At 40.5% G+C, this 16008-nt stretch overlaps 1 protein-coding gene and 1 non-coding gene across 4 annotated transcripts in view; one reads left to right on the top strand and one right to left on the bottom strand.

Moving 5' to 3' along the window:
• F8 (coagulation factor VIII) overlaps nucleotides 1-16008 on the bottom strand; it is a 105221-nt gene that overhangs the window by 69505 nt on the left and 19708 nt on the right. For all 3 annotated transcript variants that reach the window (XM_059051295.2, XM_067023634.1, XM_067023635.1), the window contains exons 4-9: nucleotides 15022-15234; nucleotides 11540-11608; nucleotides 8760-8861; nucleotides 6699-6920; nucleotides 5711-5966; nucleotides 5072-5243 (exon numbers count right to left, since the gene is read on the bottom strand). In XM_059051295.2, coding sequence (XP_058907278.1) covers nucleotides 5072-5243; nucleotides 5711-5966; nucleotides 6699-6920; nucleotides 8760-8861; nucleotides 11540-11608; nucleotides 15022-15234 — 1034 coding nt within the window. The remainder of the gene's footprint in view (nucleotides 1-5071; nucleotides 5244-5710; nucleotides 5967-6698; nucleotides 6921-8759; nucleotides 8862-11539; nucleotides 11609-15021; nucleotides 15235-16008) is intronic.
• Nucleotides 10686-10812, top strand: LOC131749069 (small nucleolar RNA SNORA25). Its single transcript, XR_009333182.1, has one exon. It is a non-coding gene; the product is annotated as a small nucleolar RNA SNORA25 (small nucleolar RNA).

The raw sequence follows: 16008 nt of genomic DNA, 5'->3' as shown, positions 1-16008 counted from the left end.
CTGAGAAGGGAGAAGCATTCAGAAAAGAAATTCCTCATCTTCCCACCATCAAATTGACCAACGTATATGCCTATATGGCCATATTCTTTCCTGTTAAAATCAGCTCCTATCTAATGCCAACATCCCCTCTTTTGTACTAGTACATAATGAAGTTCCATTTTAAAAAGTTCCTTTTGGAAGAGAATAGAGAATCCAGAATTAGACTCACACAAATATAGTCAACTGATATTTGACGAAGAAGCAAAGGCAATAAAATGGAGCAAAGATACAGAGAAGAAGCCAATGGTTGTCAGAGGGGAGGGTGGTGGAAGGGCAAAATAGGTGAAGGGGGTTAAGAGGTACAAACCTCCACTTAAATAAGAAATATGCCATGGAGATGTCATATACAGCCTAAGTAATAATATTGCAATAAATTTGTATGGAGACAGATGGTTACTAGACTTACTGTGGTGAACGTTTCATAATGTATGCAAATATCAAATAACTATGTAGCACAGCTAAAACTAACATAATATTGTATATCAACTATATTGAAATACAAAAATAAAACAGAAGCCTTTTCTTCTAACTCCAGTATCAGTCTAGAGTCTTGCAGCAGTGGAGGAAGGTTGCTCTTGCTGAAGTTTGCTACTTACCAATTTTCTGGTAATTTGATGTTTGTGGTACCCTCCATTTCCTAGTATTGTATGAATCATGTGTAACTTTCTTTGTACTCCTTGTACACCTCATGTTTTTTTTTTTTTTTAAGATGTGTGGACAGCTTTTGGTTCAGGTAGATGACGTAATTCTCTGGACCTTGGCATAACTTATCCGTTATTTCTTATTTTGTAAAGTTATTAATTCATTTATTTTGGGCTACATTGGGTCTTCATTGCTATGCCTGGGCTTTCTCTAGTTGCAGCGAGTGGGGGCTACTCTTCGTTGCGGTGCGCGGGCTTCTCATCGTGGTGGCTTCTCTTGTTGCAGAGCAAGGGCTCTAGGCACGCGGGCTTCAGTAGTTGCTGTGTGTAGGCTCAGTAGTTGTGGCGCACGGGCTTAGTTGCTCCGTGGCATGTGGGATCTTCCCGGACCAGGCTCGAACCCGTGTCCCCTGCATTGGCAGGCGGATTCTTAACCACTGCACCACCAGGGAAGTCCACACTCCTATATTTTCTTATCGAAGTATATTTTGCCTTTTACATTTACATCTTTATTCACCTGGAGATTATTTATGTGTATAATGGCAGGTAATACTTTAATTTTTTCCTATGTGGAGAGTCAATTGCTCCAGCACCACAAATTCACACTTACAAAAGTTCCTCATCCGTTCAATTGTGCTCAAAACCAGCTGAGTATGTAGGGCCTTTCACAACATCTTTAACCGCATCCATTGAGCTTCTCACTCACCATGCCCTTCTACAGCAGCATTATTTTCTTGCCAAACCAGACTACATATTGCATTCACTCTTCTTGAAATATGTTCTCTCCACAAGTCTTGTTCTTTTTTTTTCCTTACTAAATTATAAACTTCTTATGAAAAAAGACAGTGTCCAGTTCATTTTTGCATCCTCCATACTAGGCATTGATTGAGCTGATTTTCAAACACTCTTCAATTTTATTCTGAATTTGACCCTTATAGGTGGGAACGCCCACCTAGTATAAGCTATACCTTTATATTTAGGTTTTCACGCAGAAGGAAAAAGCTTTTCTTTCATCTGCTTTCCCACCAAAATATGCCTAGTGTTTCTAAATCTCTTTTAAAATTTTAAACAGAAACCTCAAAAAACTTCTCATGACGAGGAACCCAAATCATCCTTTCTGCCCCGTCTGTAGGACAGTCTGTGCTTGGGGTCAACAGTGAAGTTAGGAGGCACCGTCTGTGGGCCTGGCCTGGCCTTGCCCCTTTGCTGCAATGCCAGCAGTAGGCCGAGCCAGTTCGGAGCTGGGGCGATGCTTCCGTGGATGCGTTTGCATCCATCCATCGTCCTTCCCTCGTCTTCCCTTCGTTGTCCATAAGCCTCGACCCTGAACACAAATAGCAGGATGTGGAAATTACCCCCCAAGTCACCGTCTATCCTTGTATGGAACGTTGGGGTGTCAGACTTGGCTGCCAGCCTTCCTAAAGACGATTTTAGCAGCTCCCGACGATTTTAGGCAGGAGCTGCCGATGGCACAAAGTTCTCAGGCAACTTCTAGAACCTCTCGCCAGCTTCCCCTGCTGCCAGGTTACCACTTCGGTCAGGCAGAGACCCTCCGGTTCCCCTTCGACCGCTGGACTGGGCGTCCCAGTTAGTTCTGGGTGACTTACGGTCACGTCAAGAGAACAACTAAAAGGGCAGATTCAAGGATGTGGAGACCACCCCGTGCTCACCCGGCACTTTCCCGAGCCTCTGCAGGCGCAGCGGGGTGGACGGGGGCCTGTGGCGTCTGGGCAGCAACGGCATGATGGGGTGAGTGGGGCCTCGGCGCCCCTGGAGCTGCCGCTCCTGCCCCCGCCCCACCAGGAGTGCACATCTTAACTTGTTCCTAATCTCAAGGGGAAAACATTTAGTCTTTCAGCGTATTATAAGTTTCTCTTCGATGTTCTTCATCAAGTTAAGGACCTTGCATTTGTGTTGCTAGTTCATTGAGAATTTTTTCTATCATGAATGGGTAATGGATTTTGTCAAGCCCTTTTTCTTCACGTATTACATGATCATGTGCTTTCGTCCTTTATTCAAGTAATATGTTGTATTGCATTAATTTTCACATGTTGAACCATCCCTACATTCCTGAGATAAATCTCACTTGATTATAGTGTATGATCTTTTTAAAATGTTGCTAGATTTGGCTTAATAATGTGGAGGATTTTTGTATCTATATTCACAAGGAATTTTAAACTATAGTTGTTTTTTTTTTAATTTTTTGAGACTTGGTTTGTGGCCTAATGTATAATCTATCCTGGAGAATGTTTCTTGTGCATTTGAGAAGAATATGTATTCTATTGGAGTTGGGTGGCCTGGTCTGTAGATGTCTGTTAGGCCTAGTTGGTTTATAGACAAAATGAGATTAGCCATTTGTTGATAACTGTTGAAGCTCAGTGATGGGTTCAAAGAAGTTTATTTTACTATTCTCTCTACTTCTGGGTATGTTTGATAATCTCTGTATAAAAAGTAAAAAATAGTCCTCAAATTCTCACATTAACAGAAAAGCCTTATAGGATTCAGCATATATAAGAGCATAACTTACAAAAATGAAAGAATGAGGTAGACCTACATATATTGATATGAAATGATATCCAAGATATATTGTTAAAATCTACATAGTGCTTCTGTTTCTGTGTGAAATATGTGCACATACACTTGTATACGTATATACTGTTTCTGAAAGGGAATATACAAAACTGGGCAATGATAACTGGTCAGACTATGGGACTGGAAGTCTGGGAGGAAGGAAAGTTTGCTTTTTCTTGCATAATCTTTTTGCCTTTTGAGTTATTTGTACTGGCTAATTCAAAAGTAGGTAAATAAAATTCATGAAGAAAAACTGTACATTAATAGTTAATTAAAATTTTAAAGAAGTAAAATGAAGGTAGACATGCCCTACAAATATCAAAACATATCACAAGGTTGCAGTCATTAAGACAGTGTGGTAACAGATCAGTGAAACAGAACAGATTTTAGCGTTTTAGTATATAATAAAAAAGGCATTTTCAAATTAGTGAAGAAAGGATCGATTGGACCAATTGGCTGTCATTTGGGGAAATCCCTATCTGGCACGGCGCTCTATACCCCAAAGTAACTTCCAGAGCAATGAAAATGCTTATTGTAAACATAAAACTGTAAATGTAAGAGAATAAAATATAGTAGACCATATTTATAATCTCTGAGAGGTACTGAAGATGTTCCTAGGCAGAAAACATAAATGAAAAATATCCAGAAAAATATAAATTTAAAGACTGAGAAAAGATCCTGACTATATAAAGACTGAAAATTTTTATAGGACAAAACACATCACAAAGGAGTTAAAGTACAAGTGACAGACTGACTGAAAAAATATTTGAAAGATATATAACAATGTGTTAATATTCATAATGCATAAAGCCTTTTACCAACATATAAGCAAAATATAGCCATGTTGAGAACGCTGCCTGCCATACCAGTAAACAAAGGATGTCGCAGACATCAGTGAGCCCTGAGATAACTCAGGAGAGGAAACAAAGAATGCCCGGCTGTCCAGCAGTCATCAGGCTGCAGCCACACCCAACGGTGCAGCTTAAGGAAACGCAGGATGAGAGAGCACAGGATACGGGCCGCAGAGAGCTGAGGTGCAGTTCAAAGGAATGATTTCAATAAGCCCAGACGCTTGCTTCTTCCCATACATAGAAAAGTACTAAATTCCTTAACTCGGGATACCCGGTTTTCTTTAATTAACAGTAATCTTTTGTTCCTACTACCTGCTGTTTGTTGCAAAACTCCTATATACCCTGGCTCCCCCCCTGCCTCCTTGGAGCAGTTTTCTCAGGGTTACTTGAGATGCTTTCTCCCGGGCTTGAAGTCCTAAGAATGTCTGCCGAATAAAACATAACTCTCAACTTTTAGGGTGTGCATTTTTTTTATGGTTGACGTGACCATCTATCTATCTCTAAATTGACTGTGAAAACATAACTCCCTATTTTTTAAAGCCACTGTTATTTGAAGCATAAGTATTGTTAATATGCTATATCAAGGGTCAGGAAACATTTTCTGGAAAGGGACAGATAGTAAATGCTCTAGGCTTTGTGGGCTACTCTACTCTACTCTCTGTCGCATATTCTTCTTATTCTTTTCCTTACAAGTCAAATGTGAAATCCTTCTAAAAATTGTAGAAGGATATGTATGAAAGTCTAAGCAATGAGTATTTCAAAAGAGTGTCAGGTTTAATGGGTGGCATTAAATATTCTGTTCTATAATATTTTAAAACAAATTTATAGTCCACGTTTATTTGTGTAACATTTATAATTTTTAAGAGATCCTGCCCATTGGAGACAAGGCTGAATTATGAAGTTTAAAAAAACTCAAAACCCTCCAGACTTTGTCTTCTTACCCAACCTTATATCTTTTCCTCAACTTACCAAAAGTGTGTCTCCAACTTCTCCATAAAGTAAAGGTCCCAGGATTCCTGATTCATACTGAATAGCTTCACGAGTCTTAAATGTTTCATCTGTGTAAGCTATAAATCGGACTTTTTTGTACTTCCTACCAATCCGCTGAGGACCATTGTTCAAATACAGACTTTTATAACTTCTGTGTGAGACACAAAAAGATGAGAGGTTGGAATGGAGAATTCTATCTAGGTAAAGGACAGGTTGCTAAAATTTGACTCTAAAATAGCTCATATTATTATTTTTTTTTTTTTGCGGTACGTAGGCCTCTCACTGTCGTGGCCTCTCCCGTTGCGGAGCACAGGCTCCGGACGCGCAGGCTCAGCGGCCACGGCTCACGGGCCCAGCCGCTCCGCGGCACGTGGGATCTTCCCGGACCGGGGCACGAACCTACGTCCCCTGCGTCGGCAGGCGGACTCTCAACCACTGCGCCACCAGGGAAGCCCTAGCTCATATGATTTAATCAAGGAAAGGAGTGAGAAAAATAGAAGCATCCCTGATGTTTAGCTATGTTAATTTACCAAACATATTAGTGCCCTTGCCATTTGATTCTACAGCTGAACCTAACCTGAGACATGGCGTCGGGATCTGCTGCTCTGAATAACTTGCCTGTCAGCAGAGGGAGGGACCGAGGGAGCGTAGTCCCAGTCCCCCTCTTCAGCAGCGATGTGGCTGACCCAGGTTTTAGGACGCTTCTTCGCAACTGAGCGGATTTGGATAAAGGGAGAAGCACTGTCACCATCAAATCTGACCACATCCATGTCAGAGTCATCAAAATCATCATAATCTTCTTCTTCATTACTTTTCATCCGTATGTGGGGTTCTTCTGGGCAGCTATGTACTGTGACATAAGCTTCCATACCATCTGGAGTCAGACAAACGAATGTCAGGTTCCAATGAGACTTTCTTGCCTCAACTCTTATGACTTTGTTCTTTCTTGTTAGGCCTTCAAGGCCTTCTCTTAAGTGTTCCCTTCTCCACACCAATATCCTTTCTTGCCATTGTCCTATATGTATTACCTGCCCCATATCTGGTACTTTCTGGTTTCTTCCTGTGGTCCTTGCACTCACCATTTCCCTTCTGCCTGACTCTCCTCCAATATATGTTTGACCCCTTTTTCAAGACTCACTCATTTGCTCACAGTATCCATCTGTATTTGCTATATAATGCTCTGGGCATCACTACTGATATCCTGGAGCCCTTATGATTACAACCTAGACAGTGCACTTTTTTCCTTTTCCCTAAATTTCTCATAAAACATCTCTTCAACTATGACCCCAAATCCCTGTCTCTATAGTACTGCAGCCTATTTAATGGGATCAGGCTGGGAAGACAATGATACACTGTCCCCTTCACTCTGGCCACCTCATTTTCCCCTCCCCAGATGCCAGGTAGAGTCACCAGTACATTCACAAGTACTACTAATCATCAAGCCCTCTTATACGCAAGGTGAAATATCTGCTCTGAAAACTGGCAACTAGAGAATCTCAGTTGAGGTCTAACTAACATAATCCTATACTGGACAGTGGACAGTAAATTCCATTAGAAAAAGAGCTGGATATGTATCATACTCAGTTTTAAGATCCACAGGTATTACCATGTTGGTGGGAAGAGATATGACAAAACAGTAGAAACTGGCCAAGGTCCATCAGGAGTGTCTGAGCAGTAAGGAATGTTATCGGTGAGATCTCCAGAGAAGCCTGGCGATGGTTCCTCACAAGAAACGTGTGGCCTTCGAGGAAGACTGAGTGCACTTCAGGCGTGGTGCCCATCCCAATCACATGCCAATAGACTGATTTCTTATGACATCCAATCAGACCTGTAAAGTAAGATGAACACAGCTATAAGCAAGAAGTAGAGAATCTGAAATGGAAAACACTTCCTAGGACAGGATGAACAAATTATCCTTACAAATTTTATTATCTTGACTCGGAACCAAACTTTCCAAGGACACTGGGCTACTGCCAAACTAAGAGCTCCTGCCAAAGTCATCAATGACTATCATGCTGCTAAATCCAATGGGTGTTTTTCAGTCTTCACCTGCATCTGTTGACCATTCATTTCTTCTTGAACTTCTCTCCTCCCCTGGCCTCTGTTTCAACAGAGTTTTGTTCCCCCAAGGCTTAGACCGCTCCTTCTTCTGTCTCATTTTGTGACTGCTCCTTCTTTACCCATCCATTAAATGACGGGTCACCCCAGGGCTCATCCCTAGGCCTTATTCTCTTGTTAATCAAATTTTCTCTCTGAATAATATCATTCATTCTCATGGTATTAACTGCAGACTGATACAGACGGATACCTTCTCGATATCTTCACCCGGATAGCTCATGAAACCCACAGGTACAAAACCAAATGTTCAATCTTTATCACCTCACCTTATCCCAGACTTCTTTATTCCAGTGAATGGTACCACTCTCACTTCTCACATCCAACCTAACACCAATGACGGCAATATAATTAATAACAGTAATGTTTACTGAGCCCTTGTGTAACATCAAGCACTGTCCAAAGTATTTTACAAGCTTTAACTCCCAATAATCCTATGAATGTAGAAACTATAGTTATCATCCCTCACTTAGAGGAGAGGAAACTGATGCCCAGAGAGGTTAATTAACTTGATAGGTGAGAGCAGGGACTTGTATGTTTTGAAAGTTAATTTCTTTTCGAATTCTGAAATCGTGCATATTAATTATAGAATTCTTGAAAAATATAGAAAAGAGTTAAGAAAATATCCTTCCTCGTCCTGCATTATTTTCTCGGGTGTCTGAATTTTCCGACTTCCTCTTTCTTGGTTTACTCTCTAGTTTTATTGTAGCACATATTCAGTGGCTTCTAAGGGCTACCATTTTTGAAAATGTCTTTATTCTTCCCCCGAAGTTAAGTTATAGTTTGGCTATGAATTCTAGGTTGAAAATAACTTTTCCTTTAGAACTTTTAAGGTATTGGTTCATTATATTCTCAGTCTAATTCTCATGCCTTTTGTATGTGACCTGTTTCTCCCAGGGGAAGCTTATATATCTTCTCTTTGTTCTTTGAAATTCCACAAACCGAATTTTGTGTGGGGATATTTTTTTATATATCCTGCTGGGAAATTTTTATATAAAGACTCAACTCTTTTCTTTTTTTAACACTTTATTCTATCATTTCTTTGATTTTAAAAATCTCTTTTTGTTTTGCTTTCTGGGGATTTGCTTTCTCAACCTCTTTTTGTTTTGCTTTCTGGGGATTTGCTTTCTCAATCTCTTTTTGTTTTGCTTTCTGGGACATTTGCTTTATACCACTTTCTATTAAGTTTGTATTTTGACAATCATATTCCTAATTTTGTGAGCATATTCTTGTTTTGATTGTTTCTTTTTCATATAATCCTATTATTACTCTTTTTACTTACTAGAAACCCGTTTATTATATTTATTATAAAAGGATGTAACTCAGAAACATCTAGATGGAAGGGATGATAAGGCAAGGCTTACTACTTTTCTTTATCTTTGCATATTCTCTTCGTGTTTTCGGCTTTCCTTAAATATCTGTTCATCCTTGGATGCCCATTTACATTTAAGCAAAAGAAACCTTAATTTTTAGATAACTGAGGAGAACTGGAGAAGAGAGATCTGCGGTGAATGCGGAAGATCTTGAGGATGCTTGAGCAGGCTGTACATACCTGGCAGAGACCTGTTTATATAGCCATTGATTGTGTGCATTGCAGATGCAGGATCCATAGCCTGTGTCACGGACTCATGTTTTCCTGAGTGCCAACTTTTCCCTGTTGAGAGAGGATGCGAATAGAGGGCCAGCTAAGTGTCTGTCTCATGTCAGCACAGTAGGCACAGATGACTTGCCCTCAAAGTCAGTAAGAAAAAGGGAGAAGACAGTTACCAAAAGGCAGATATTTCTTGCTCAAAGTAATGATCTCTCCCTATATTTATCCATGACACTACTTGGAAAGGAATAATGACAGATGATAACTAGTAGAAGGGAGAATATTGGTTAATTTGCACCATGATGATTTCATTCTATTCACTAGCTGACTTATTTTAAAGGAAGCACATGAAAAGCATCCTAGGAAAAGGCTGCCAGTACCTGTCCCTGTCCTAACTGCTTCAGCCAGTTTGGAATAATGAAAGCCCAAGAACCCGAAAGCTTTCCAACCTCATCCCTGAAATTAACAAGAGTAAAAGGCACTATAAATATTATTATTAGCAGCTCCTTGAGGTTGCCCTTTTGTGCAAAGGACTGAAACTTTCTGAGGCACCCAGCCTTTGGGGAACTCTCATAAGTTCACTTATCCCTTGATCCGCTCATTTGTTCATTCAGTTAAACATATTTACTGAACACTACTGAGCGCTAGGCACTGATGACAAAGAAGACACAGCCTCTACCTTCTAGGCGCTTACAATTTAGCTCGAATAGACAGAGAAGCAGACAATTATAATACAGAGTGAAGAGTGAAGTAAGAGAGGTAAGAACAGGATATTATGGGAGCAGAGAGGAGAAGGAACCTCACTTTGCCTGAAGAGAAAGGAATACGAGGTCAAAGAAGATAAATATTAAATAAAGCCAGCAATGATGATCTAGTGTCATAAGGAGGAAGCTCAAGGTGCTGCGGAAATATATAAAGAGGCATCTAACCTAGACCAGAAGGAGGAGAAACTTGGTGTGAAGCTGGAGACAGGCTTTCCAGGCAGAAGAAACAGCATAAGCAAAGGTCCGGATGCAAGAAAAAGCATGGCACGTTTTGGGTGTTACACAAAATGTGTTCAGTGTGGCTGCAACTTGAACGGTGATGCACGGTGAGGCAGGAAGAGGAGCCCAATGAGGCTAGACAGGTCGTCAGACAAGGTCATGTATCATTGTGTTAAGAAGTGTACATTTTGCCTTGATGTAAAATTGAAGGATTTTAAGGGCTGGGGTGACAGAATCAGATTCGCATTTCAGTAAGCTCCCTTTGGCTGCTATAGTAATAAGGACATGTCAGGGGGCACAAAAAGACAAGGAGACTAGTCAGGAGGGAGATGATGGGGGGGGTGTCTCACTTCAGAAGGTGATCATGATGGTGACGAGGAAGTCACCCGCTTAATCCTTGCAACCATCCTATGAAAAAGTACTTATTATTTCACTTTTCAACTGGATACAACTGAGGCACAGAGGGGTTAAGTAACTTGCCAAAGTTACTTAAAAGTAAGAAATGAAGATAAGAAGAAGTACACTCATAGAAACATCGAACACAATGGGGGGCTGCCAGGGTCTGGGGAAATGGGGAAATGTTGGTCAAATGGTACAAGCCTTCAGTTTTAAGATGAACAGGTTCTGGGGACCTCACGTGCAGCGCGATGACTATAGATAATCATACTACACTGAACACTGCAAATATGCTAATAAGGGAGTCGATTTCGGGTGCTCTCACCACACACAAGAAATAACTCTGCGAGGAGGTATGTCAGTTTGACTGTAGCAATCATTTCTCTATCTCTATCTATTTATCTAAAATCATCATGTTGTACACCTTAAATATATATATATACACATATATATATTTAGTAAAAATTTCTTTAAAAGATAACAGGGGGCATTTAGAAAGTAAAGCAATAAGTCACTTCAAAAGGGCTTGCGGGACCCAAACCAGGAGCTCTTAAATGCTGTGACCAAAGATTGAAATTCTCTGAAGTATGTGACAGTCACTCAATTGGGCTGTGTTTTCCTGAGGAGATAAAAGCCTCAGCCACTCGTATCCATGATTGGCGATGTGGGAAAGTAAATAAATGTCTCCCAAGTTTAACCAAAACTAACAAGCAAACAAACCCAAATTACATACATGAAACGTTGTCGGGCGCAGAGGCCTTGCCCCTAGCCCTTCAGACCACAGCTCCTGGTGCAAAATGGCTGCCCCGACACGTCAGCTCCGCCGCTGGGAAAAGACGCTGCCCACGACACTCAAAGCCAGACAGCGGCAGCAGGCCGTGTGCAGAGACGCTGGGCGCGCACTGCCGTCTGCAGCTGAGCCTGCTGGGAGAGCTCCGCCCCTTTCCCCCGTCCCTATAAAGCAGCCCCGCCCACGGCCTGTCGGAAGGGCGTTTGCTCTAGAGTCCAAGCTCGCACTACTCCGATCTTTGCTCAAAGAATAAAACTTTCCTTTGCTTCAAACCGGAAAAAAAAAAGAGAAAGTAAAGCAAAAAGTCTCTGTTGATGGATTTAATAAGAGGGACAAGGTTACCCAGCTACTCTATCTTCTTACTTCATAGCTACCAGTGGAACTCAGCTTGCATGTTTTCCTTGGAATTCATTTTCATCCCCGTCTGCATCATTCCTGAATGATAATGTAGTTTATGATCTTTCTATAATCGCTTCATCTGGACATTAACAGCCCTCATGCTCAAGTACCACATTAAATTAATATATTTCATTTCTTTCAGGAGAACAAAATTCAGATTGCAGCTCACTAACCTTCATCAAATACAGCAAAAAGTAGTACAAATTCGTGCAAGGTCTGTGTCCTTTCTTTGGTCAGACTCCCTGAAAAAGAAGTGAGAGCACTTATCTTCTATTGAAAATCCTCTCTTAGGAAAATGACACTAGGAGGATACATTACTTCATCAACTGCTTTGTCTCTTGGTCTCTTATTAACTTTACCATAACATTATTTCCTTGGTGTCACATCTCCTATGCCAGTAATTCTAAAATTACTCGGGGTAAAGGACTTTTAAAAAAATTTCAGATTTGTTGCAGACCATTACTTTTCTAAAATACACTAAAAATTAATTACTAAAAAAGAAATTAAAAAGACATACAAACTACAAGTCCATAGAACCATATTTCATATATATGTATATATTCAGAACAAACATAAAACAAAAAAATTACAAAAATCATACACTGTTCATGGAAATGTGCATATAGGTAATATAGAAAATTTCCATTACACTTTTAACTTTTTCTAACTTCTGCAATTTTAAATTAAAAGCTATGAGCAGGGGCTTCCCTGGTGGTGCAGCGGTTGAGAGTCCGCCTGCCGATGCAGGGGACACGGGTTCGTGCCCTGGTGGAGAAGATCCCACATGCCGCGGAGCGGCTGAGCCCGTGAGCCGTGGCCGCTGAGCCTGCGCGTCCGGAGCCTGTGCTCCGCAACGGGAGAGGCCACAACAGTGAGAGGCCCGCGTACCGCCAAAAAAAAAAAAAAAAAAAAAAGCTATGAGCAAAATAACTACTGTCTATATTAAACACCTATACTCACACTTTAAATAAACACCATGTATATCAATATTTAAAGTTATCAATGTTACAGATGAGCTTGCTTCATGCTTTAACTGTTGAATTTGTTAGCTGTCTTTCTTAGCATTATACTTTTTCACTTGATTGGGAAGTTTTCTTTGCAGGTTTATTTTGAGTAGGAAGATTTTTGTTTATAATGTTCTTTCCTCTCTCGTACTCTTTCTTTTTAAATTAATTAATTTATTTATTTTTGTCGGCATTGGGTCTTCATTGATGTGCACTGGCTTTCTCTAGTTGCAGTGAGCGGGGGCTACTCTTTGTTGCAGTGCACAGGCTTCTCATTGCGGTGGCTTCCCTTGTTGTGGAGCACGGGCTCTAGGCATGTGGGCTTCAGTAGTTGTGGCACACAGGCTCCGTAGTTGTGGCTCGTGGGCTCTAGAGTGCAGGCTCAGTAGTTGTGGCACATGGGCTTAGTTGCTCCACGGCATGTGGGATCTTCCCGGACCACGGCTCGAACCCGTGTCCCCTGCACTGGCAGGTGGATTCTTAACCACTGTGCCACCAGGGAAGTCCTCTCTTGTACACTTAATGCTTGGAAAGTAAAAGTTAAATTGGATGAAGAAACTAACTCACCCATACAAATTTAAAATACAGGTAAAGCTGTCTGAAAAGATTTTAATTCTTTTTATTCTATTTTTAAAATTATCTAGTAGTGAAATTGATGTCTTTCAGTAGGTGAATGGATAAATAAACTGGTCCATTCAGACAACAGAATATTTTTCAGCACTAAAAAGAGAGAAGCTATCAAGCCATGAAAAACATGGAGGAACCTTAAATGCATGTTACTAATTGGAAGAAGCCAATATGAAAAGGCTACATACTATTTGACATTCTGGAAAAGGCAAAACTATGGAGACAATTTAAAGAACAGTGGTTGCCAGAGGGTAGGAGAGGGAAGGATGAATCGGCAGGGAAAGAGAATTTTTAGGGCAGTGATATGATACTATATATGACATCTATATCATACTATACGATATATGATACTATATGACATATATGATACTAATATAATGGACACATGTCCTTATACATATAATCCAAGTCCACAACATAGTGATTCTATATTTCTATACATTACAAGAGATCACCACAATAAGTCTAGTTGTCATCTGTCACCATACAAAGTTATTACAGTGTTATTGACTGTATTCCCCATCTGTACATTTCACCCCTGTGACTCATTTATTTTGTAACTGGAGGTTTGTACCTCTTAGTCTCCCTCATCTATTTCACTCATCCTCCACCTCTCTCCCCTCTGGTAACCACCTGTTTGTTCTCTTTATCTATGAATTTGTTTTGTTATTATTATTATTATTATTATTTGGCCGTGCTGTGCAGCATGTGGGATCTTAATTCCCCAACCCGGGACTGAACCCGTGCCCCCTGCATTGGGAGCATGGATTCTTAACCACTGGACCACCAGGGAAGTCCCTCATTTATTTTGTTTTTTAGATTCCATATATAAGTGAAATCATACAGTATCTCCTTTCTCCCTCTGACTTATTTCACTTAGGATAATGCCCTCTGGTCCATACATGTTGTCACAAATGGCAAGAGTTCATTCTTTTTCATGGCTGAGTAATATTCCCCACATCTTCTTTATCCATTCATCTGTTGATGGACACTTAGGTTGCTTCTGTATCTTGGCTGTTGTAAATAGTGCTGCAATGAACATTGGGGTACATACATCTTTTCGAATTAGAGCTTTCATTTTCTTCTGAAAAATACCCAGAAGTGGAATTGCTGGATCGTATGGTAGCTCTATTTTTAATTTTTTGAGAACCCTCCATACTGTTTTCCATAATGACTGCACCAATTTACATTCCCACCAACAGTGCACAAGGGTTCCCTTTTCTCCATATCCTTGCCAATACTTGTTATTTGTGGCCTTTTTGAGAATAGCCATTCTGATATGTGTGAGGTGATAGCTCAAGGTTTTGATTTGTATTTCCCTGATGATTAGCGATGTCGAGCATCTTTTCATTTGTTCATTCCTTTGGCACTATGTTGTGCACTTAGAATTATAATCGTGTTGTAGGTCAATTATACTTCAATAAATTTTTTTTACTTTTTTTTTTTTTTTTTGGCTGCACCATGCAGCTTGTGAGATCTTAGTTCCCTGACCAGGGATTGAACCCGGGCCCTCAGCAGTGACAGCGAAGAGTCCTAACCACTGGACCACCAGGGAGTTCCCGGGAAAAAATTTTTTTATAAAAGATTTAATTTAAATTACTATGATTTTTAGAATAAGAACTTATAAACATGTAAAAATGCTTGCTTTTCTCAGATTTTTATGTTTTTGGGTTACAGATGACTCACCTCCTGAAGTGGTCTATACACCATTGATCACACACTTGGATGTATTTACCTTCATGGAGGTTTCAAGGCACCTAACACAAAATTATAAAAGGCACTACTGAGACAGCCCATAGGATATCTGAAGTAGAAAGTAGAAGAAGAGAAGAGAGACCTAATTCCAGAACTTGGCTTTTCTTGAACATTAGAGTGCATTCTGGCTACATAGGATGGACATCTGTTCTTCTCGGAGAGTACATTATTCTCCTTCCCATGCCATGATGCTAGGGAAAAGAAACCTCTTTCAGATGTTTGTACTTCCCTGCTCATTTCATCTCAATCCTACTCTTTCTTATACTTACCTTCTCTACAAACCAGCAGGGCTCCGATGAGGCCTGAATTCACGTCTTTCACCAGGTCCACATGAGAAAGATATGAGTAGGTGAGACATGGTGGGTCAGAGGCCGTTGGACCATTTTCTTTCAGGACCTGCCAGACGTAGGTATGACTTTTACCAGGAATGACTTTATCATCTTCCTTCTCCCTTTGGCTGGTTTTGTCCTCATATTCAGAACCTAAATCAAGGAGGGATAAAATTGTCCTTTCTATGCTCATTTCCCACTCAAGGAAACATCAAGTTTATTGTCACCAGTAGACTCTACACAAGAAACAGTGTTTCTGAAACTTAATTTGGAATACTAACAAGTAGCAGCTATACATGGGGAGAAGCCTTATATATTGCAGAGGAGTTCTTGACCACTAATGCAAACATGAGCGGTTGAGTGGTCCTCTGAGACCTCCAGATTGTAACAATAATACTGCTTTCATTATTGCATCTTTTCTTTTTACCTAATTCAAGTCAATTCAATTCAGTAGACATACATGGGTATGTACTTTTGTCCCAGACTCTTTACTAAGCACTGGTGAGGGTCAGGGAAGGGTGAGACACAGAGATTTTTTTAAATGTTGTTTTTAACTTGGTTCTTCTCTGGCGGGCCAGACCATATCAGGGGCAGATACTTTCTGGCTGTCCCATCCTTAGTGATGTTACAATTGACCCCTGGATTATCCTGATACCTTTATTCTACACTGAGCACTATACGTGTTCATTGTTAGTGAAATGTCATTGTTTCTATGTCATTTCAGTGGACTGAAGTAGAAAATATTGAAACTCACTGACCATAACACTTATACTTCTATTGAACTATTTTTCTAGCAACTCACCTTAGCTTCTTGGGTTCATAAGGGTCTCTGGGACTCCAGAGCCCCCCAAGGCATTCAGGGCGCTCCTCATCTATACCCCATCGTACCCCGCAACAGCTATACATCTAATAGAGGGACCTCTCCAG

Source organism: Kogia breviceps, chromosome X (genome assembly GCF_026419965.1).
Source record: "Kogia breviceps isolate mKogBre1 chromosome X, mKogBre1 haplotype 1, whole genome shotgun sequence".
Classification (NCBI taxonomy): domain Eukaryota; kingdom Metazoa; phylum Chordata; class Mammalia; order Artiodactyla; family Physeteridae; genus Kogia; species Kogia breviceps.
The sequence above is the reverse complement of the archived record's forward strand: the minus strand, read 5'-3'. Positions and strand labels throughout refer to the sequence as shown.